The sequence below is a fragment of the Procambarus clarkii genome, chromosome 22, assembly GCF_040958095.1.
Source record: "Procambarus clarkii isolate CNS0578487 chromosome 22, FALCON_Pclarkii_2.0, whole genome shotgun sequence".
NCBI classification, from domain to species: domain Eukaryota; kingdom Metazoa; phylum Arthropoda; class Malacostraca; order Decapoda; family Cambaridae; genus Procambarus; species Procambarus clarkii.
The window spans coordinates 18848738-18873679 of NC_091171.1; the positions used below are offsets into that span (position 1 = coordinate 18848738).

Sequence of the window (24942 nt, forward strand, 5' to 3'; positions counted from 1 at the left end):
ATAATAGCAAGAACATGTATATTATGGCATTTTTAGGCAATGCTGTGGTCACAAGCTGAACAGCAGTGCTGTGAGCTCATGCTGTGTGCGTCAGGCTTGGTAGCTCACTTGATACTGAGGCCCCTCACACCCAGGAATTTGGCCCACGATTTGTTTTAAAAATGAAGTCTGTTTACAAGAGCCCTGATGAAGGTGTGGTGAACCCCGTGTATCCGTGGGCCGTTTAAATCTTGCGCGGTACTCCAAAACATCATATGATGCCGAGTGCAAGTTACTGCAAGTCACTCAACGCATCATATGTCTTGCATAACTAAAGGGTTAATAAGCTGGTATGGTGTCTAAACAGCATAGTTGCCACTGCATGATAAGTCACACAGCAGACAACAGCCTCACTCACTCCCCCTTACTTAAATGGCTCCTCCCAACAAAAGCCTTTTGCTGTTATTACACTCTATACACACATTATATACAAGTATCTACATTTGTGTTCACCATAGCGAACCACTAAGCTGGTATGGTGATTCCAGACAATAACATGTTGCCACACACCAGCCAGCAGGTGACGCCACCTCTCCCAACCTCCCTCACCAAAAATACTCCTCCCACTGCTAATTCACATTGTTAATTCTCACCACAATCCTGCTATTATCAGAATCCTGGTCACTAAATCATGTAAATGAATAATTTTCCCAGATGTTTATTTTGTAAAGGAACATGAGAAATTGTTTGAAGAATTTTAGATGGACAAAATAATGGCAGTGTGCTGTGGCTAGCTAGCGCTGTGAACATCTTGAACAGCATTTATTCACCGATATCTGAACATTGTACACAGTCTTTATCGCAGTCAGGCTCTTTTGTAATACTATCATGACTAAATAATACCAGATACATATTTAGAAAATTTTAGGTGATGCTGTGGTCAAAAGCTGAACAGCAATGCTGTTATGCTGCGTGTACCAGCCTTGGTTGCTCACTCAGTACTGTAACCTTCACACCCAGGAATGTTACCCACGATTTTTTTTTTTTTTTAAATGGCGTCTGTTTAGGAGAGCCCTGAGGAAGCTGATGTGAACCCCGTGTCGCTGCGGGAGTTTTGAATGGTGCGCTATACCAATAAAAGCCCTGAGGTGCATTACGCACTACCTGTCAAGAGCCTCAAGGTGCGTTGCGCAGTGCAGTGGTTAAGGAACAGTTGAAGAAGGTGGCTAAGAAGGCATTTTTATATTATGACCTTAAATTTTGAGTTTCACATGCTAGCGTGTTGGTGGTTTGTGAACACAACACGTCACTTAAAGCACTGAGCTTATGGAATATCTGGGTCTGATTTACGAATGGCAAAATTACTGCTTCCAACTTTAATCGCCATTCACTTAGGATATGATGAAGCTTTTGTATTTTAATGTACAATACTGTATATTATGTGATTACACCAAGGTATACATCATGAAAATGCTATAAAAATTTTGAACCAAAATTTTTTGCAAAGTGCCAGTGAAACCTGAATTTGCACCCAACCACAGAATGCACAGTCCTAACCAAACCATATTTTCTTTCAAACCCTTACACAAAACGTGATACTGCTCTAAACTCTCACCTAGTCATCAAGTGCTTCCAGCTTCTCTCTCTGTAAATGCCCCAAAACTCTATTCAGTTACTAGGTGCTCCAACTATCACATGATGTGAACATTCAAAACCTTAAGATCCACAACATTCATTTCATCTTTGCAAAAACCACCATAGCAATGAATAAATATATAATTACAGTATATACAATTCTTTGATTTATTTATATATCTCTAAAATTAGCAATGAATTGAGAAAGAATTTACAGACTAAAAGCTTCGAGCTACAATAGAGTAAGTCAGAATACAGTACTGTACTCTATTAACATGTGTAATAGCCGAATCATGTAATAATCATATGGATTTAATCATACCTGAAAAAATCATCAATATAATTTTGACAGCAAATAAATTAAGTATTCCCCACAATTCTGAGGACAAAATAATTTAAAAGACAATAAGGCTTTGCATCCCAACACCTTCAATCAAACCTTTAATTGCTGTAAATCCATCATATATATTCATTAATTTTACAAAGTGAAATACAGCACACTGTTTTAATGTGCTTTTAATATGAAAACATGATTACAGAAAGGGAGAAATTATGTGCAGTAGACAACAAAGCCAGTGACAACCAGAATAGTGTATGGTACTAACTTTGGAACAAAAAATGAATGAGAAGGACTGTACTTGTCACCATAAAATAAATTAAACTTCTGAGATTTCAATATTGTCTTGCATATTTAACCCAGAAAGAATCATTAGGAAAGTATGTTCATTATAAATTGCTAGGCTAAGTACGAATTCTTGATAATTTATGATACCCATTTCTTTGTTTATCAGCTTTGTGCTTCATCTTCCTGGAGTCAAAGAGAATTTCTGCATCACTGTCACTCTCTGAGGCTGATTCAAGTAGACTACCAGAATTGCGACTCTTAACTTCATTTGGGAAAGAAAATATTCAGAAATTAGTAAAAACACTAATAATCGTAAAAGATAGTCATGAATGAACCGAGATATTTTAAAATAAATGTATGCAAAACTTTTAAAGCACCACTTACACTGTACTCAGGAAAGAACCACAATATAACAAGCTATGAAATCTTTATGCTATACTCTGCCAAGGTAAAAGAAAGTTATGGCTAATGACAGTACTTTCACAATCCTGCTGCCTGTGTTCAAGTGCAAGTTAAATGCTTTCATTAATTTGTATTCAGTACTGTACTTTAATCATATCCCTTTTAATTTTATTTTACCTTCTAGGGAAGGTAAACAAAAATTTTTGAAAGAGCCCCTCAGTAGCTCCCCCAGTGCTGCAACCTGGAAGCATCCAAGACTTTGATAATATACCCGAATTCTATGACCCATGAGTGTCTGGTGATTCAACCTGTCTTCAGGGAGGAGATCCACTCAAAGGAATGGATTGAGAACAACTACAGTATATAATTTGTGCTATTATCTACTATCTATCCATGGTTAGGTTAGGTTAAGGTTAGGGTAGGTTCAGGGTAGATTAGGTTAGGTATCATTACATTTGTCAATATTATATTGTATTAATGTAACTAATGTGAAATATGTAATTCAAAAACTATTTCAGTGTGGCCGTGAATTCTATTTATAGAAAACCAAATTCTTCAAAGAAAATGTTTTCAATCTATGCAAAGTGATTGAGGCAGACTCTGTATACAACTTGAAATGTTGTACACCAGTCAATTGAAGGTTGAGAAGTGGGATAAAAAAATTGAAGTTCAATCCACAAAGAAGCACAATTAGGTAAGTACCTACCTGGAATTAGGCCCCACTTATGTTTAATGCTTTCCTCATGGCCATCAAGCAGTGAATAACGAGGTGGCTTGCGGTGAGGTCGAGCATTACCTCCAAACTTCCTCACTAGAAGTGATATTATACCCCATCCTATCAATCCTGTGGCAAGCACTACCAGGCATATTGTTACAAATACATAAACAACACTCCAATCTGAAAATAAAATTTATGCAATTTTAGTACACACACACACATTTATTTTATAATATATATATATATATATATATATATATATATATATGTCGTACCTAATAGCCAGAACTCACTTCTCAGCCTACTATTCAAGGCCCGATTTGCCTAATAAGCCAAGTTTTCCTGAATTAATATATTTACTATAATTTTTTTCTTATGAAATGATAAAGCAACCCTTTTCTCTATGTATGAGGTCAATTTTTTTTTATTGGAGTTAAAATTAACGTAGATATATGACCGAACCTAACCAACCCTACCTAACCTAACCTAACCTATATTTATAGGTAAGGTTAGGTTAGGTAGCCAAAAAAAGCTAGGTTAGGTTAGGTTAGGTAGGTTAGGTAGACGAAAAAACATTAATTCATGAAAACTTGGCTTATTAGGCAAATCGGGCCTTGAATAGTAGGCTGAGAAGTGCGTTCTGGCTATTAGGTACGACATATATATATATATATATATATATATATATATATATATATATAAATATATATATATATATATATATATATATAAATATATATATATATAAATATATATATATATAAATATATATATATATATAAATATATATATATATATAAATATATATATATATATATATATATATATATATATATATATAAATATATATATATATATATATATATATATATATATATATATATATATATAAATATATATATATATATATATATATATATATATATATATATATATATATATATCTACATTTGAGTGAGGTGGGAAGGGTGATGTGGCATTACATTTGAGTGAGGTGGGAAGGATGATGTGGCATTAACACAAGACAGAACACTAGAGGATATTAATAGGGTATTAAAAGTATCAACACAAGACAGAACAGAAACAATGGGTATTGAATAGAAGTGTTTGTAGAGAGCCTATTGGTCCATATTTCTTGATGCTTCTATATTGGAGCGGAGTCTTGAGGTGGGTAGAATATAGTTGTGCAATAATTGGCTGTTGATTGCTGGTGTTGACTTCTTGATGTGTAGTGCCTCGCAAACGTCAAGCCGCCTGCTATCGCTGTATCTATCGATGATTTCTGTGTTGTTTACTAGGATTTCTCTGGCGATGGTTTGGTTATGGGAAGAGATTATATGTTCCTTAATGGAGCCCTGTTGTTTATGCATCGTTAAACGCCTAGAAAGAGATGTTGTTGTCTTGCCTATATACTGGGTTTTTTGGAGCTTACAGTCCCCAAGTGGGCATTTGAAGGCATAGACGACGTTAGTCTCTTTTAAAGCGTTCTGTTTCGTGTCTGGAGAGTTTCTCATGAGTAGGCTGGCCGTTTTTCTGGTTTTATAGTAAATCGTCAGTTGTATCCTCTGATTTTTGTCTGTAGGGATAACGTTTCTATTAACAATATCTTTCAGGACCCTTTCCTCTGTTTTATGAGCTGTGGAAAAGAAGTTCCTGTAAAATAGTCTAATAGGGGGTATAGGTGTTGTGTTAGTTGTCTCTTCGGAGGTTGCATGGCTTTTCACTTTCCTTCTTATGATGTCTTCGATGAAACCATTGGAGAAGCCGTTATTGACTAGGACCTGCCTTACCCTACAGAGTTCTTCGTCGACTTGCTTCCATTCTGAGCTGTGGCTGAGAGCACGGTCGACGTAACGAGGTGGTAACGAGGTACGTCGACCGTGCTCTCAGCCACAGCTCAGAATGGAAGCAAGTCGACGAAGAACTCTGTAGGGTAAGGCAGGTCCTAGTCAATAACGGCTTCTCCAATGGTTTCATCGAAGACATCATAAGAAGGAAAGTGAAAAGCCATGCAACCTCCGAAGAGACAACTAACACAACACCTATACCCCCTATTAGACTATTTTACAGGAACTTCTTTTCCACAGCTCATAAAACAGAGGAAAGGGTCCTGAAACATATTGTTAATAGAAACGTTATCCCTACAGACAAAAATCAGAGGATACAACTGACGATTTACTATAAAACCAGAAAAACGGCCAGCCTACTCATGAGAAACTCTCCAGACAATGAAACAGAACGCTTTAAAAGAGACTAACGTCGTCTATGCCTTCAAATGCCCACTTGGGGACTGTAAGCTCCAAAAAACCCAGTATATAGGCAAGACAACAACATCTCTTTCTAGGCGTTTAACGATGCATAAACAACAGGGCTCCATTAAGGAACATATAATCTCTTCCCATAACCAAACCATCGCCAGAGAAATCCTAGTAAACAACACAGAAATCATCGATAGATACAGCGATAGCAGGCGGCTTGACGTTTGCGAGGCACTACACATCAAGAAGTCAACACCAGCAATCAACAGCCAATTATTGCACAACTATATTCTACCCACCTCAAGACTCCGCTCCAATATAGAAGCATCAAGAAATATGGACCAATAGGCTCTCTACAAACACTTCTATTCAATACCCATTGTTTCTGTTCTGTCTTGTGTTGATACTTTTAATACCCTATTAATATCCTCTAGTGTTCTGTCTTGTGTTAATGCCACGTCATCCTTCCCACCTCACTCAAATGTAATGCCACATCACCCTTCCCACCTCACTCAAATGTAGATATAAAATCAGGGAAACGCAAGTTCTAATCAGTTGTGTATTTGTGAAGTCTTTGAAAATGTAATATATATATATATATATATATATATATATATATATATATATATATATATATATATATATATATAAGTATCCACTCAATTTAACAGCCTATAAGGGGCTGAGCCCTAGTCGTTATTTACGGAGCTCCGTTATTTCCGACGTTAAGTCGGGTCGGGTAATTTTTCAAGTAACATTCAGGTAGGATATATTTTATACTGTATAACTAAAATTAAATAAAGTTCATTGTTTAATTGCATTCCAATTTAGTGCACGGCCGACGATTAAGCCAGTTGCTGGCTGCTGCATGGATGATGTGTGAACACGCTCTGATCAAGTCCAGATGGGTGGGAAAAAATTGATTCATTCCTTTGTATTGAAAAATATTTCATGTATCAATCAGTGAGTTAATATTGTCTTAATAAAATTTTAGAGATGTGTTTTGATTTACCCTGAACAGTGCAGGTAATGTATTTTTAATGTTACGACACAGGCTGTGGCGGCCATGCCATAACAATGGCGATCGAGCCTTGTCACTGAGAGCTAGCTAAGACGAAATATTTTGAGCTCACCTTTTCTCTGCTGACGATAGAATATACATTTGCAGAGACTAATATGTAGCTTTTGTTGAAAAAAAACAATTAATATCTTGTAATACTATAATAAAATTGGTAAATTGACTTACTTTTAATGTTACGACACAGGCTGTGGCGGCCATGCCATAACAATGGCGATCGAGCCTTGTCACTGAGAGCTAGCCAAGACGAAATATTTTGAGCTCACCTTTTCTCTGCTGACGATAGAATATACATTTGCAGAGACTAATATGTAGCTTTTGTTGAAAAAAAACAATTAATATCTTGTAATACTATAATAAAATTGGTAAATTGACTTACTTTTAATGAAGCTGAAGATTACGAAGCTGTGATGATTACGTCATCCTCTGCAGCGCTTGTTTTATATTGTTTATATTGTATACAGGGTACATACTGTATGTACAGTACACTTATTTTCAGGAACTCACTTCACACAACAGCTAGCCTTACTACTAATTCACATGAGTTCTAATTCTACTTCACTATTGACAATTATGTTGAATGTTAAACTCTGCTGCTGCTCGTGCATGAGAATAACCTTTATCAAGTTTCTCAATTAACTCCAGCTTCTGTGCAACCGTCAGGCGCTTCCTTTGGGTAACTTTTGGCATTTTGTAAATTAAAAAGATTACAATTAAAGTACAGTAATATCCTTCACAATTGAAGCTAGCCGCGCGAGTTCACGGTAAACAATGGGAATACATGGCCCGGCGGAGTACATACTAGGTCCGTGGGAAAAAAATACCTAGTGCCTATACATACTATAAAAGGTATTTAATAAGAAAACAAAGACTTTTGCTTAATAAAAACTGTTTCAAAATATTTTATTAATAATAATTTACAATTTTCTTCATTAAAGTGAATCATTTTAAAAGAAAATTAAGATGTAATATATGACTCTGGACAATCCAGGTCGGTGGCGGCCTGGTCGCCATGTGAGGGGACGCTGATGCCACAACAAACCCAATACAGACTGTCGGTAATATCGACCGCAGACCGGTATAGCAGGCTCTAGATACTGGGCTCCCAAACCGGTCGTTAATACCGGCAGATCGGTATAAAAGAGGCCGTTAAATAGAGTGGATACTGTATATATATATATATATATTTATATTAATATATTTTGGTAGCAGTCTTTCCTGTAGACATATATTATTAAATATGACCGAAAAGGTAAGATTAATAATTCTAACACGAATTTTCTCAATCTTTCGTACATTTCTTTTCACTGTTGGTGGTAATTCAAAAATCAATTCTCCAAAATTATATATATATATATATATATATATATATATATATATATATATATATATATATATATATATATATATGTCGTACCTAGTAGCCAGAACGCACTTCTCAGCCTACTATGCAAGGCTCGAATTGCCTAATAAGCCAAGTTTTCCTGAATTAATATATTTTCTCTAATTTTTTTCTAATGAAATGATAAAGCTACCTATTTCAATATGTATGATGTCAATTTTTTTTTATTGGAGTTAAAGTTAACGTAGATATACGACCGAACCTAACCAACCCTACCTAACCTAACCTAACCTATCTTTATAGGTTAGGTTAGGTTAGGTAGCCGAAAAAGTTAGGTTAGGTTAGGTAGTCGAAAAACAAATAATTCATGAAAACTTGGCTTATTAGGCAAATCGGGCCTTGCATAGTAGGCTGAGAAGTGTGTTCTGGCTACTAGGTACGACATACATATATATATATATATATATATATATATATATATATATATATATATATATATATATATATATATATATATATATCATTGAATATGACCGCATATTCTGTATTTATTATTTTCTGGTTTAGGGCTTCTATCCCTCTAACTATTTTCTTAGCATCAGGGCTTAATTGAAATAGGAGTTCTCCAAAACTCATTTTCGTACTTTTAAGGTGAAGAAAAGAAGTGATTTACTATAGAGTGTATTACACTTATTTGTATAATTTTGCACGACGTTTCGAACCTCCATGGTTCATTCTCAAGTGAACAGATCTTACAATACTAGTTGATTTTATACCCGCATTAGGTCAGGTGATAATACAATGAAGGTGAAAACATGGGGGGATACATAAAAGATAAACATAGGGGCTGCAGAAGGCTTATTGGCCCATACGAGGCATCTCCTATCTAAACGCAAAGATTAATCCAGTGTAATTGGCCTGTTATGTTGGACATTGTCTTCTGTGTTGGCATCGATATGTTCTTGTCTTGTCCTTACTCTCATGGTGGGTAGAGTAAATAGTTCCGTGATTTGGGTGTTCATGGTAGGTCGCTCTATTCTTATGTGAATTGCCTCAAGAATTTGTAATCTTCTTGAATCTTGGGTTTTGTCTATTATGCAAGTATTCTTGTTCAACATTTCTCTTGTTAGAGTAATGTCATGGGCTTGTCTCATGTGATTCCTAGGGGCACCAGATTGAAGATGGCATGTCAAACGCCTCGTCAGCTTGGTCGACGTCATACCTATGTACTTACATTGAAGGTTACATCCTTCGTGGGGGCAAGTGTACATGTATACAATGCTTGACTGCTGTAGAGGGTTCTCCGTCGACTTCGGGCTGTTTTTGATAAGGAGTTCGGAAGTCTTCTTGGTTTTGTAGAATATTATCAGGTTTATGTTTTGGTTAGGAGTAGTGCTTTTTACTCCTTTACGGATTATTTCTTTCATTATTCTTTCCTCTTTTATATGTTCACTGTGCATGGTTGATTTGTAATATAATTTTATTGGGGGTGTTGTGGTTTCTGTTCTAGGTTCTGAATTATACCAACGGTCCAAGTGTCTTCTTATAGCAGCGTTTATTTCCGCGTTGCTATATCCGTTGTTCACCAATACCTGAGTTACTCTTTCAAACTCTCTACTCACGTTGCTCCATTCAGAGCAGTGGGTAAGCGCTCGACGAATATAAGCATTGAGAACACTGGCTTTGTATCTTTGGGGGCACTCACTTCTACCATTCAGGCATAATCCTATGTTGGTGGGCTTGGTATATACGTTGGTGCTTAAAGAGGTTCCTGTTTTTGTGTACATCCAAGAATGGCAGACTGTTATTTTCACTATTTTCATGTGTAAATCGGAGTACTGACTCTCTCTCTAGGTGTCTTTTTAGGTCAATTAGTTCATCTGAGTCTTTTACTATTACGAATATATCATCTACATAACGGCAGTATACAGTTGGTTTTTGTCTGCTACTGAAGACCCTATCTTCGATGGTTCCCATATAAAAATTAGCAAATAAAACTCCTAAGGGGGAGCCCATTGCTACTCCGTCTATTTGTAAATACATGTCTCCTTGTGGACTGATGAAAGGGGCTTCCTTTGTACATGCTTCGAGAAGACTTTTCAAGTGTGGCTCAGGTATGTCTAATTTGGGGGTGCTCTCGTCTCTGTATACTCTGTCCAGTATCATTCCTATGGTTGTGTCGACTGGGACGTTGGTAAAAAGGGATTCAACGTCCAGGGAAGCGATGATTCCATCGGGCTGGGTAGATTTGATCAATTCTAGGAAATCTGCTGATGATTGTAGACTAAACTTACTTGGAGTGTATGGAGTTAGGAGTTCATTGAGTTTCTTTGCCAGGTGATAAGTTGGGGTTGGTATTTGGCTGATTATAGGGCGTAGTGGGTTACCTGGTTTATGCGTCTTAACATTGCCGTAGGCATATCCTAAACCATAGTCGCCTTGAAGTTTATTGAAATGCACACTACCTTTCTTTGCGTTGATTGCTGTAATTGTTTTGTTTACTTTCCGCTTAAGGTCTTCTACGGGGTTCCTCGTGATTCGTTGAAATTTGGAGTCGTCACTTAGGATGTCGCTAATTTTGTTCATGTATTCATGGGTAGGAATCAATACATATGCTGCTGTTTTGTCGGCTTTTCTTATTGTTACGTCTTTCAGATTTTTTAGTTGTTTCGCTGCTTCTTTGAGTCGTGGGGTTAAGATTGTAGATGAATATGTTCCTTGTTTTTTCCCTGCTTCTGCAAGTAGTTCAGCTTGAAGTGTGTCAGTGGTGATGACTTTTTTGTTGTCTTCTAGCTTATGGATATCGTCCAGAAGCATTTCGATTTCCAGGCGTTTTTGATGCATCTTTGGTTTAGATAAGAATTGACAATTTAGACCAAGATTTAAGAGGTCTCGTTGGTCCTGGGTAAGATCATAAGAAGTCAGGTTAAAGTAGCCATCTTTAGGACGAGGGATTTTTAGCTGTCCACCGTTTAGGGATGTTAACTTACGGAGTGTCTTTGTTTTTACAAGAGTTTTATGTTGTTGTTTCAGGTTAAATAGTTCACTGTTGATGGTTTGCTTGAGTTGGATAGGGATGTCGTACTGGGTCCATTTGTTTAACAGATGCTCCGCCTGCTCTATAAAGGTTTGGAGGGCTTCCTTCTTCTTGTTTAGTTGATGCCGAATGAGCTCTTTGATGCCGAATGAATTGCCTCAAATTCTTGAGGCAATTCACATAAGAATAGAGCGACCTACCATGAACACCCAAATCACGGAACTATTTACTCTACCCACCATGAGAGTAAGGACAAGACAAGAACATATCGATGCCAACACAGAAGACAATGTCCAACATAACAGGCCAATTACACTGGATTAATCTTTGTGTTTAGATAGGAGATGCCTCGTATGGGCCAATAAGCCTTCTGCAGCCCCTATGTTTATCCCTTATGTATCCCCCCATGTTTTCACCTTCATTGTATTATCACCTGACCTAATGCGGGTATAAAATCAACTAGTATTGTAAGATCTGTTCACTTGAGAATGAACCATGGAGGTTCGATACGTCGTGCAAATTATACAAATAAGTGTAATACACTCTATAGTAAATCACTTCTTTTGTTCACCTTAAAAGTACGAAAATGAGTTTTGGAGAACTCCTATTTCAATTAAGCCCTGATGCTAAGAAAATAGTTAGAGGGATAGAAGCCCTAAACCAGAAAATAATAAATACAGAATATGCGGTCATATTCAATGAAACATGTTTGAAAGAAAACCTGCTGCCAGTATACACCAATAATATATATATATATATATATATATATATATATATATATATATATATACATGTCGTACCTAGTAGCCAGAACGCACTTCTCAGCCTACTATGCAAGGCCCGATTTGCCTAATAAGCCAAGTTTTCATGAATTACTTGTTTTTCGACTACCTAACCTACCTAACCTAACTTTTTCGGCTGCCTAACCGAACCTAACCTATGAAGATAGGTTAGGTTAGGTTAGGTAGGGTTGGTTAGGTTCGGTCATATATCTACGTTAATTTTAACTCCAATAAAAAAAAATTGACCTCATACATAATGAAATCGGTAGCTTTATCATTTCATAAGAAAAAATTTAGAGAAAATATATTAATTCAGGAAAACTTGGCTTATTAGGCAAATCGGGCCTTGCATAGTAGGCCGAAAAGTGCGTTCTGGCTACTAGGTATAACATATATATATATATATATATATATATATATGTCGTACCTAGTAGCCAGAACGCACTTCTCAGCCTACTATGCAAGGCCCGATTTGCCTAATAAGCCAAGTTTTCATGAATTAATTGTTTTTCGACTACCTAACCTACCTAACCTAACCTAAGTTAACTTTTCCGGCTACCTAACCCAACCTAACCTATAAAGATAGGTTAGGTTAGGTTAGGTAGGGTTGGTTAGGTTCGGTCATATATCTACGTTAATTTTAACTCCAATAAAAAAAAATTGACCTCATTCATAAGGAAATGGGTAGCTTCATCACTTCATAAGAAAAAAATTAGAGAAAATATATTAATTTAGGAAAACTTGGCTTATTAGGCAAATCGGGTCTTGCATAGTAGGCCGAGTACGACATTCTGGCTACTAGGTACAACACACACTGTAACCCCGCAATTATCCGGGATTCAAACATCCGGAAAACGCCCTTATACGGCCAAAACCGTGATCGGATAAAGTTATCACAATATCCAGCCAAAATGGCCATAGGAACCGGATAAAAGCTGGTTTGGCCGGATGAATATTCCGCCATACCGTATTAATCCCGTCTGTGGGTCTAGACGCATGGTGGAGGAAGGGGTGGGGTGGGTGGGTGGTGTTGGGAGGGTGGGAGGGGTGCGTCGGAAGGGACCACCTGGGTACAGGAATTACTATTAATTTTAGAACACTTAATCATAGCAAAAAACAAATGAAATAAGTACTAGTAATTATGTAATGACAAATAAATAAGTTTCCTAAAAGTAATGTGCACAGGCTGAAGTTTCCTTCAAAAATATTGTGAGTTTTTTTTCCTCCAGGCGGCCTACGTGACACGCTATAGCTGCCCCACCCCAAGTGGACCCATCCAACACTGGTCAACCCATGTGCGTCCGTCCCTCGTGTTATACACAGTGCTGCGCCATTAGTGAAATAGTTTTTTAAATAACTTTTTTATTTTCATAGTAACTTTGAACATTTTTGGCTAAGATTATGTCTGGTAGCAGCATCAATCGTTCTGGAGGTGTTAAGAGGAAGAAAGTTGTCCTAACAATTAAAGACAAGTTACTGTTATACACCTCAACCAGTGCGGCGTCACAGTGCTGCTCCATTAGTGAAATAGTTTTTTAAATAACTTTTTTATTTTCATAGTAACTTTGAACATTTTTGGCTAAGATTATGTCTGGTAGCAGCATCAATCGTTCTGGAGGTGTTAAGAGGAAGAAGATTGTCCTAGCAATTAAAGACAAGTTATGTGTTGTTCAACCAGTGAGGCGCCACAGGCAAGCCAAGCGCCTTCAACAAGTGAGGCGCAAGCAAGCAAGCGCCTTCAACAAGCGAGGCGTCACAAGGAAGCCAAATGCCTTCAACAAGTGAGGCTTCACAGGCAAGCCAAGCGCCTTCAACAAGTGAGGCGCAAGCAAGCGCCTTTAACAAGTGAGGCGTCACAGGCAAGCCAAGAGCCTTCAACCAGTGAGGACATGCAAGCGCTTCAACAAGTGAGGCGCATGCAAGCGCCTTCAACAAGCGAGGCCTCACAGGCAACCCAAATGCCTTCAACCAGTGAGCCTTCAGCAGCTGGCAGTCAAAACTAACTTTGCTTAATGAACTGTACAGTAATTTTAAGTGTTACTTTTAGTGTTGTGTTAGTATAGGTTACGTAAATTGTTAAGAATTCTTAGCTTCAAGATGTGTGGCATCAATCAAGAAGACGAACACCAACAAGGTAAGTTGAGGTTTCTAGTTGAATATTTAATAATTATATGTGGCAAGGCAATTCAAATTATGTTGTTTGTAGTATAAAAGTAGTTGGAAAGTGTCACTTTTGGACTCGTAGGTGAAAAAGTACCATTATCCGAAAAATGTGATAATCCGGCTGGGGGTCCTTTCCATATAGTCCGGATGATCGAGTGGAGACGGTATGTATGTGTATGTATGTATGTATGTATGTGTATATATATATATATATATATATATATATATATATATATATATATATATATATATATATATATATATATATATATATATATATATATATATATATCTGAAAACTCACACCCCAGAAGTGACTCGAACCCATACTCCCAGAAGCAACGCAACTGGTATGTACAAGACGCCTTAATCCACTTGACCATCACGACCGGACATAATGAGGTGATAGCCGAGGCTATATAACAAAAACGATTACGAGTCACTTCTGGGGTGTGAGTTTTCAGTTGCATATGTCCTGGGGACCATTCAGGCTTGTTCGCATATATATATATATATATAACTGAAAACTCGCACCCCAGAAGTGACTCGAACCCATACTCCCAGGAGCAACGCAACTGGTATGTACAAGACGCCTTAATCCACTTGACCATCACGACCGGACATAATGAGGTGATAGCCGAGGCTATTTGAACCACCCCACCGCCGGCACTCGGATAGTAATCTTGGGCATAATCTTTCAGTTGCATATTGTCCTGGGGACCATTCAGGCTTGTTCGCATATATATATATATATATATATATATATATATATATATATATATATATATATATATATATATATATATATATATATATATATATATATTCTTTTCTTTTGGTATGTGTGTATATAATATATATATATATATATATATATATATATATATATATATATATATATATTCTATTCTTTTGGTATGTGTGTATATAAATCTAACTTTATTTGAAAATGTCATTACACAAAAAGGGTTACAACATTAGTTACATGCAGGGTTTAAGGCTACTTGTCACAAGTTGTAGAGCTCCTCCAGCTCCTCAGATGGTGGGCAGGAACCATGGATGCAGTGAGCATATATTATATATATATATATATATATATATATATATATATATATATATATATATATATATATATATATATATATATGCATGCTACGACATATATCTACGACATATATATATATATATATATATATATATATATGCTACGACATATATCTACAACATATATATATATATATATGCTACGACATATATCTACGACATATATATATATATATATATATATATATATATATATATATATATATATGTCGTACCTAATAGCCAGAACGCACTTCTCAGCCTACTATTCAAGGCCCGATTTGCCTAATAAGCCAAGTTTTCATGAATTAATGTTTTTTCGTCTACCTAACCTACCTAACCTAACCTAACCTAGCTTTTTTTGGCTACCTAACCTAACCTTACCTATAAATATAGGTTAGGTTAGGTTAGGTAGGGTTGGTTAGGTTCGGTCATATATCTACGTTAATTTTAACTCCAATAAAAAAAGTTGACCTCATACATAGAGAAAAGGGTTGCTTTATCATTTCATAAGAAAAAAATTATAGTAAATATATTAATTCAGGAAAACTTGGCTTATTAGGCAAATCGGGCCTTGAATAGTAGGCTGAGAAGGGAGTTCTGGCTACTAGGTACGACATATATATATATATATATATATATATATATATATATATATATATATATATATATATATATATATATATATATATATATATATATATGTCGTACCTAATAGCCAGAACGCACTTCTCAGCCTACTATGCAAGGCCCGATTTGCCTAATAAGCCAAGTTTTCATGAATTAATGGTTTTTCGATTACCTAACCTACCTAACCTAACCTAACCTAACTTTTTCTGCTACCTAACCTAACCTATAAAGATAGGTTAGGTTAGGTTAGGTAGGGTTGGTTAGGTTCAGTCATATATCTACGTTAATTTTAACTCCAATAAAAAAAAATTGACCTCATACATTATGAAATGGGTAGCTTTATCATTTCATAAGAAAAAAATAGAGAAAATATATTAATTCAGGAAAACTTGGCTTATTAGGCAAATCGGGCCTTGCATAGTAGGCTGAGAAGTGCGATCTGGCTATTAGGTACGACATATATATATATATATATATATATATATATATATATATATATATATATATATATATATATATATATATATATATATATAACTGAAAACTCACACCCCAGAAGTGACTCGAACCCATCCCATACTCCCAGAAGCAACGCAACTGGTATGTACAAGACGCCTTAACCCTTAACATGCTCGGGGTCTAATATCCTGCTATCCACACAGGCGCATGTCATTTTGAAAAAAAAAAAATTTTTTTTTTTTTGCTAATCTGTTAAGTTCTGTTCACTGATCACGGGAAAAATAAAAAAAAATTCTATTGTACTTACTTTTGTTGCAATAGAGCCGAGAAGCTCTGCGAGGACGTCACAATCTGCATGTTCGCTCATGCAGTACACGCCCGGAAGGTGTTGCGCGCGGTCCTCAAACAGCCAGAGTTGCCACAAATATATTTTCGCGCTATTTATTTACAATGTCTAAGCGCATTTTATCTAATTTTTTTTCACTAATTGTGTTTCAAATACTGTTTGAACATATTTTGTATCAATAATTGTTGCATATTTGAGTATACACAGGCGCACACAAATGTTTTCAATTACGGCAATATAATATGTCATTACAGTCTATTATATTGTATGTTCTGCTTATATTTGTATATATTTACACACACGCACACGCTATCTGCTTATATGTTTACATATTTACACACTCGCACACGCTATACACACTTTGAAGCACACTTAGAAGATTTCTAGACTGTGGTAGTCATTGAAGCAGTCGACAGCACATAATGGGATACCACACGTTTCACACCATGTTTGCACAAGCTTCCGTTTCTTGTCTCTACGTGTCGTTGTTTTACACACCAAGCAATCACGTTGGGCTATTGTACGCTTCACACCAGGTGGCAAATACTTAAGTTTGTGTGCTAGGAAGCCTTCAGTGTGAGCGAGGCGTGGAGAACCAGCATGCTGCAACAGTGGGTTTATGATGGGCCGCTGAATACCTGGGACATCTTTTGCAAACTTTCCTAATAACTGTATTGCAGCATCAAATACAAAGTCACGGAAAGTGGGCTTACGTCCAGTTCTCACAAGGTACATGTTGAAACAGTTCAGCATGCTCATGTCCACAAGATGGAAGAACACTTTTTTCGTCCACCTACATGTCTTCCGCACACACTCTGCAGTGCCAATCATCATGTCTGATTTATCAATCAACCGCATGTTGATATTATAGTCTAAAACACAGTCTGGCTTATATAGTGGTGCGTTTGTTTTATGGCTCACTTTCCCACTGTTCACCATTGTTCCATCATGAATTGTTGTCAACAAGTTCACCTCTCTTTTGTCTTTCCACCGAACTGACAGAATGTTATCACTTTTCCTTCTCTGACACTCACCAACTGCAATGTCGTTGTCAAACACAGGCATTTCCCTTCGTTGTGGCTTTACTGTACCAACCAATCCGGTTCTATTTTCTAGCAAGAACCGAGCTAGCAAGGGACTTGTATAGTAATTATCTGTGTATAAAATGTGTCCCTTGTTCATCCACGGAGCCATGATGGTCTTCACTACACTCCCCGAGAATCCATGTTCGTCGTTACCGGGAATGTCTACATCACTAGCCGAGTACAGAATCATGTGTAACACGTATCCTGTCTCACAATCACAAAGAACAAAAAATTTCAGGCCAAATCGGTTTCGTTTTGAGGGAATGTACTGTTTGAATGGAACACGTCCCTTGAAAAGTATGAGAGATTCATCAACCACCAGCTTCTGTGCTGGTACGTAAAAATCTCTGAATTTTCCAATAACATCGTTCATGTAGTGCCTCACTCGCCACAGTCTATCATCAGGTGTTCGGTCCTGAACACTTCCAAAATGTAGACACCTGAGGAGTATCTGAAACCTGTCTCGTGACATATATTTCCCGAATAAAGGTGTTGGTATTGTCTTGTCCTTGCTCCAATAGTCATTTATTGCATGTTTGTGACAGTGCTTCATCAACGAACAGAGTGCCAAAAACACATACATTTCCGCCACTGTGGTATTTTTCCAACGCTGCAGTCGTGAAAATTCTGTGATTTCCCTCTCAATCAGGTAAGCAGCATGCAGGTTCGTTTGGTGTACAATGTATTCCATGAGTGGTTCATCATAGAATGCTGTAAAATATTCCATCTCAGCCATGTCCTCACCTTGATTAGGGAAAAGGTTTGTAATCCCTACATCTTTATCGTCAAAGTGAGGAATATTAGGAATAAAATCGTCACCATCACTCCACTCAAGTACACCAGGCGTCCTGCGAGATGCAGAGGAAAGACGGCGAGGAAGCGATGCATACCGGCGACCAGGAGCTGAATACCGTCTGCGAGAAGCACGGCGGCTACGTGCACGTGAGGTGGGTGCACGTGAACACGAGGGTCTTGGTCCCTCATGTGGTGCCATGCGGTGGCGCTTGGCTGGGCGAGATGCTGCTGACGCGACAATTTCTCGCCCAGTTACACCACTGGTACCAGCCACAGGCTCAATAAAACTTTGATCTGAGTCACTAAACCCAGAAAAGGAGTCACCTCCCTCTGACTCGTCACCCTCAAACAGAAAATATCCACAGGAACTGTGAGGTCGTGGTAGAATTGGGGTAGAAAATGGGCGAGGAGGCATGGGAGAGCGTATAGGCCTCGCCATGGCATGGCGGTCATTCTCACTTTCACTGCTGCTGCTACTATCTCCCGACAACTGTGTATAATCCTCATCGTTGTCTGAATCGTCAAACACACTTTCTTCACCTTCAGAGAATAATTCGTGGGCTATTTGCTCTGGGGTGAGGGACTGAGTGGTGCGTGCCCGTGAGGCGTTTGACCGTGCGCTCGCCATGGTGACTCTCGCTAAACTGAGGCCTCCCATGCCATCGGAGCGTGAGCTGGATTTTTTTTCAAAATGGCCGCTGTTTACTAGAGCCCCTGGGCAGCGTATGGGACCCCCAGCTACACCGCGGGCCATTCAAATCGTGCGCGGTACCCATACACTTCATATGAAGTGAAGCGCAGTTGACTGGTAAAACGATTTACACTTCATATGAAGTGATGCGCACTTTAAGGGTTAATCCACTTGACCATCACGACCGGACATAATGAGGTGATAGCCGAGGCTATATGAACCACCCCACCGCCGGCACTCGGATAGTTATCTTGGGCATAGCATTTTACCAAATCACCTCATTCTTTGGGGCACACGTGAGGAACACAAATTTGTGTTCCTCATGTGTGCCCCAAAGAATGAGGTGATTTGGTAAAATGCTATGCCCAAGATAACTATCCGAGTGCCGGCGGTGGGGTGGTTCATATAGCCTCGGCTATCACCTCATTATGTCCGGTCGTGATGGTCAAGTGGATTAAGGCGTCTTGTACATACCAGTTGCGTTGCTTCTGGGAGTATGGGTTCGAGTCACTTCTGGGGTGTGAGTTTTCAGTTGCATATGTCCTGGGGACCATTCAGGCTTGTTCGCATATATATATATATATATATATATATATTATTAAATATGACCGAAAAAGTAAGATTAATAATTCTAACACGAATTTTCTCAATCTTTCGTACATTACGCTTCACTGTTGGAGGTAAATCAAAAATCACTTCTCCAAAATTCATTTTTATTTCTAGTCTGACGCGACACGGGCGCGTTTCGTAAAACTTATTACATTTTCAAAGACTTCACAAATACACAACTGATTAGAACTTGCGTTTCCCTGATTTTATATCTACATTTGAGTGAGGTGGGAAGGGTGATGTGGCATTACATTTGAGTGAGGTGGGAAGGGTGATGTGGCATTAACACAAGACAGAACACTAGGGGATATTAATAGGGTATTAAAAGTATCAACACAAGACAGAACAGAAACAATGGGTATTGAATAGAAGTGTTTGTAGAAAGCCTATTGGTCCATATTTCTTGATGCTTCTATATTGGAGCGGAGTCTTGAGGTGGGTAGAATATAGTTGTGCAATAATTGGCTGTTGATTGCTGGTGTTGACTTCTTGATGTGTAGTGCCTCGCAAACGTCAAGCCGCCTGCTATCGCTGTATCTATCGATGATTTCTGTGTTGTTTACTAGGATTTCTCTGGCGATGGTTTGGTTATGGGAAGAGATTATATGTTCCTTAATGGAGCCCTGTTGTTTATGCATCGTTAAACGCCTAGAAAGAGATGTTGTTGTCTTGCCTATATACTGGGTTTTTTGGAGCTTACAGTCCCCAAGTGGGCATTTGAAGGCATAGACGACGTTAGTCTCTTTTAGAGCGTTCTGTTTTGTGTCTGGAGAGTTTCTCATGAGTAGGCTGGCTGTTTTTCTGGTTTTATAGTAAATCGTCAGTTGTATCCTCTGATTTTTGTCTGTAGGGATAACGTTTCTATTAACAATATCTTTCAAGACCCTTTCCTCTGTTTTATGAGCTGTGGAAAAGAAGTTCCTGTAAAATAGTCTAATAGGGGGTATAGGTGTTGTGTTAGTTGTCTCTTCGGAGGTTGCATGGCTTTTCACTTTCCTTCTTATGATGTCTTCGATGAAACCATTGGAGAAGCCGTTATTGACTAGGACCTGCCTTACCCTACAGAGTTCTTCGTCGACTTGCTTCCATTCTGAGCTGTGGCTGAGAGCACGGTCGACGTATGCGTTAACAACACTCCTCTTGTACCTGTCAGGGCAGTCGCTGTTGGCATTTAGGCACATTCCTATGTTTGTTTCCTTTGTGTAGACTGCAGTGTGGAAACCTCCGCCCTTTTCCATGACTGTTACATCTAGAAAAGGCAGCTTCCCATCCTTTTCCGTCTCGTAAGTGAAACGCAGCACGGAACTCTGCTCAAATGCCTCCTTCAGCTCCTGCAGATGTCTGACATCAGGTACCTGTGTAAAAATGTCGTCAACATACCTGCAGTATATGGCCGGTTTCAAGTTCATGTCGACTAAGACATTTTGCTCGATGGTACCCATGTAGAAGTTTGCAAACAGGACACCTAGGGGAGAACCCATGGCGACCCCATCTACTTGCTTATTCATGTGCCCATCCGGGCTCAAGAAGGGTGCCTCTTTAGTACAAGCTTGGAGTAGTTTCCTCAGAATACTTTCTGGCATGTCAAGAGGAGTACAGGCTGGATCACGATACACTCTGTCGGCTATCATTCCGATTGTCTCGTCCACAGGTACGTTGGTAAACAGCGATTCTACGTCCAACGAGGCTCTTATCCCTGTGGCCCGTGCGCCCCGCAGTAAGTCCACAAATTCCTTTGGAGACTTCAGGCTGAAGGCGCAAGGAACATAAGGAGTCAGCAGGCCGTTGAGTCGCTTCGCCAGTCTGTACGTGGGTGTGGGTATCTGGCTAATGATTGGCCGAAGTGGGTTTCCAGGCTTGTGCGTCTTGACATTTCCATACGCATATCCAGGTTTATATTCCCCAATGATCTTTGGCAGGTGGAGTCCGGATTTCTTGGCGTTCACAGTTTCGATCAGTTTGTTGACCTTTGCTTTTAATTCGGCTGTAGTGTCCTTCGTTACCCTTTGGAACTTAGTTTGGTCAGAGAGTATGATGTTCATTTTCGCCAGATATTCGTCTTTTTTAAGAATGACATATATTGGCGACTTGGTTTCTTATCAAGAAACTAACAACATTATATGGAGGACCTATGGCAATTCCACGACCAAGAGATGGCTTCCTGAACCTTGCAGGAATTAACCTCACTGAGGACCAAGTCACTCTCCTAAATCTGGGCATAAACTGTCATGTTATGTCCAGACCGAGTGAAATGGCCCGGAAAGTAGAGTTGGAAATTCTGTTGGACGACATATTCGATCTCGAGACACAAAAGAAGGTCACAACCAAAGATACCTTACAAGCAGAACTTATTGCAGAAGGAGGAAAGAATCGAGGCAACTACAGAAGCACCATACTGTCCCCCGAGCTTAAAGCGGCAGCTAAAAGCCTTCGTGAGAACAAGGAGATAGTTGTCAGGAGAGGTGACAAGTCGCCAATATATGTCATTCTTAAAAAAGACGAATATCTGGCGAAAATGAACATCATACTCTCTGACCAAACTAAGTTCCAAAGGGTAACGAAGGACACTACAGCCGAATTAAAAGCAAAGGTCAACAAACTGATCGAAACTGTGAACGCCAAGAAATCCGGACTCCACCTGCCAAAGATCATTGGGGAATATAAACCTGGATATGCGTATGGAAATGTCAAGACGCACAAGCCTGGAAACCCACTTCGGCCAATCATTAGCCAGATACCCACACCCACGTACAGACTGGCGAAGCGACTCAACGGCCTGCTGACTCCTTATGTTCCTTGCGCCTTCAGCCTGAAGTCTCCAAAGGAATTTGTGGACTTACTGCGGGGCGCACGGGCCACAGGGATAAGAGCCTCGTTGGACGTAGAATCGCTGTTTACCAACGTACCTGTGGACGAGACAATCGGAATGATAGCCGACAGAGTGTATCGTGATCCAGCCTGTACTCCTCTTGACATGCCAGAAAGTATTCTGAGGAAACTACTCCAAGCTTGTACTAAAGAGGCACCCTTCTTGAGCCCGGATGGGCACATGAATAAGCAAGTAGATGGGGTCGCCATGGGTTCTCCCCTAGGTGTCCTGTTTGCAAACTTCTACATGGGTACCATCGAGCAAAAAGTCTTAGTCGACATGAACTTGAAACCGGCCATATACTGCAGGTATGTTGACAACATTTTTACACAGGTACCTGATGTCAGACATCTGCAGGAGCTGAAGGAGGCATTTGAGTAGAGTTCCGTGCTGCGTTTCACTTACGAGACGGAAAAGGATGGGAAGCTGCCTTTTCTAGATGTAACAGTCATGGAAAAGGGCGGAGGTTTCCACACTGCAGTCTACACAAAGGAAACATAGGAATGTGCCTAAATGCCAACAGCGACTGCCCTGACAGGTACAAGAGGAGTGTTGTTAACGCATACGTCGACCGTGCTCTCAGCCACAGCTCAGAATGGAAGCAAGTCGACGAAGAACTCTGTAGGGTAAGGCAGGTCCTAGTCAATAACGGCTTCTCCAATGGTTTCATCGAAGACATCATAAGAAGGAAAGTGAAAAGCCATGCAACCTCCGAAGAGACAACTAACACAACACCTATACCCCCTATTAGACTATTTTACAGGAACTTCTTTTCCACAGCTCATAAAACAGAGGAAAGGGTCTTGAAAGATATTGTTAATAGAAACGTTATCCCTACAGACAAAAATCAGAGGATACAACTGACGATTTACTATAAAACCAGAAAAACGGCCAGCCTACTCATGAGAAACTCTCCAGACACAAAACAGAACGCTCTAAAAGAGACTAACGTCGTCTATGCCTTCAAATGCCCACTTGGGGACTGTAAGCTCCAAAAAACCCAGTATATAGGCAAGACAACAACATCTCTTTCTAGGCGTTTAACGATGCATAAACAACAGGGCTCCATTAAGGAACATATAATCTCTTCCCATAACCAAACCATCGCCAGAGAAATCCTAGTAAACAACACAGAAATCATCGATAGATACAGCGATAGCAGGCGGCTTGACGTTTGCGAGGCACTACACATCAAGAAGTCAACACCAGCAATCAACAGCCAATTATTGCACAACTATATTCTACCCACCTCAAGACTCCGCTCCAATATAGAAGCATCAAGAAATATGGACCAATAGGCTTTCTACAAACACTTCTATTCAATACCCATTGTTTCTGTTCTGTCTTGTGTTGATACTTTTAATACCCTATTAATATCCCCTAGTGTTCTGTCTTGTGTTAATGCCACATCACCCTTCCCACCTCACTCAAATGTAATGCCACATCACCCTTCCCACCTCACTCAAATGTAGATATAAAATCAGGGAAACGCAAGTTCTAATCAGTTGTGTATTTGTGAAGTCTTTGAAAATGTAATAAGTTTTACGAAACGCGCCCGTGTCGCGTCAGACTAGAAATAAAAATGAATTTTGGAGAAGTGATTTTTGATTTACCTCCAACAGTGAAGCGTAATGTACGAAAGATTGAGAAAATTCGTGTTAGAATTATTAATCTTACTTTTTCGGTCATATTTAATAATATATGTCTACAGGAAAGACTGCTACCAAAATATACTAATATATATATATATATATATATATATATATATATATATATTATTAAATATGACCGAAAAAGTAAGATTAATAATTCTAACACGAATTTTCTCAATCTTTCGTACATTACGCTTCACTGTTGGAGGTAAATCAAAAAACACTTCTCCAAAATTCATTTTTATTTCTAGTCTGACGCGACACGGGCGCGTTTCGTAAAACTTATTACATTTTCAAAGACTTCACAAATACACAACTGATTAGAACGTATCTCTGATTTTATATCTACATTTGAGTGAGGTGGGAGGGATGATGTGGCATTAACACAAGACCGAACACGAGGGGATATTAATAGGGTATTAAAAGTATCAACACAAGACAGAACAGAAACAATGGGTATTGAATAGAAATGTTTGTAGAAAGCCTATTGGTCCATATTTCTTGATGCTTCTATATTGGAGCGGAGTCTTGAGGTGGGTAGAATACAGTTGTGCAATAATTGGCTGTTGATTGCTGGTGTTGACTTCTTGATGTGTAGTGCCTCGCAAACGTCAAGCCGCCTGCTATCGCTGTATCTATCGATGATTTCTGTGTTGTTTACTAGGATTTCTCTGGCGATGGTTTGGTTATGGGAAGAGATTATA

General features: G+C 38.7%; 1 protein-coding gene across 5 annotated transcripts in view; it reads right to left on the reverse strand.

The window, feature by feature from the left end:
• Positions 1–1387: 1387 nt before the first annotated feature.
• The window catches only part of LOC123757772 (dyslexia-associated protein KIAA0319-like protein), a 222933-nt gene continuing 199378 nt past the window's right edge, over positions 1388–24942 (reverse strand). For all 5 annotated transcript variants that reach the window (XM_069329507.1, XM_069329511.1, XM_069329508.1 and 2 more), the window contains 2 exons: positions 3348–3539; positions 1388–2501 (listed from right to left, as the gene is read on the reverse strand). In XM_069329507.1, coding sequence (XP_069185608.1) covers positions 2356–2501; positions 3348–3539 — 338 coding nt within the window. In that variant the 3' untranslated portion in view covers positions 1388–2355. The remainder of the gene's footprint in view (positions 2502–3347; positions 3540–24942) is intronic.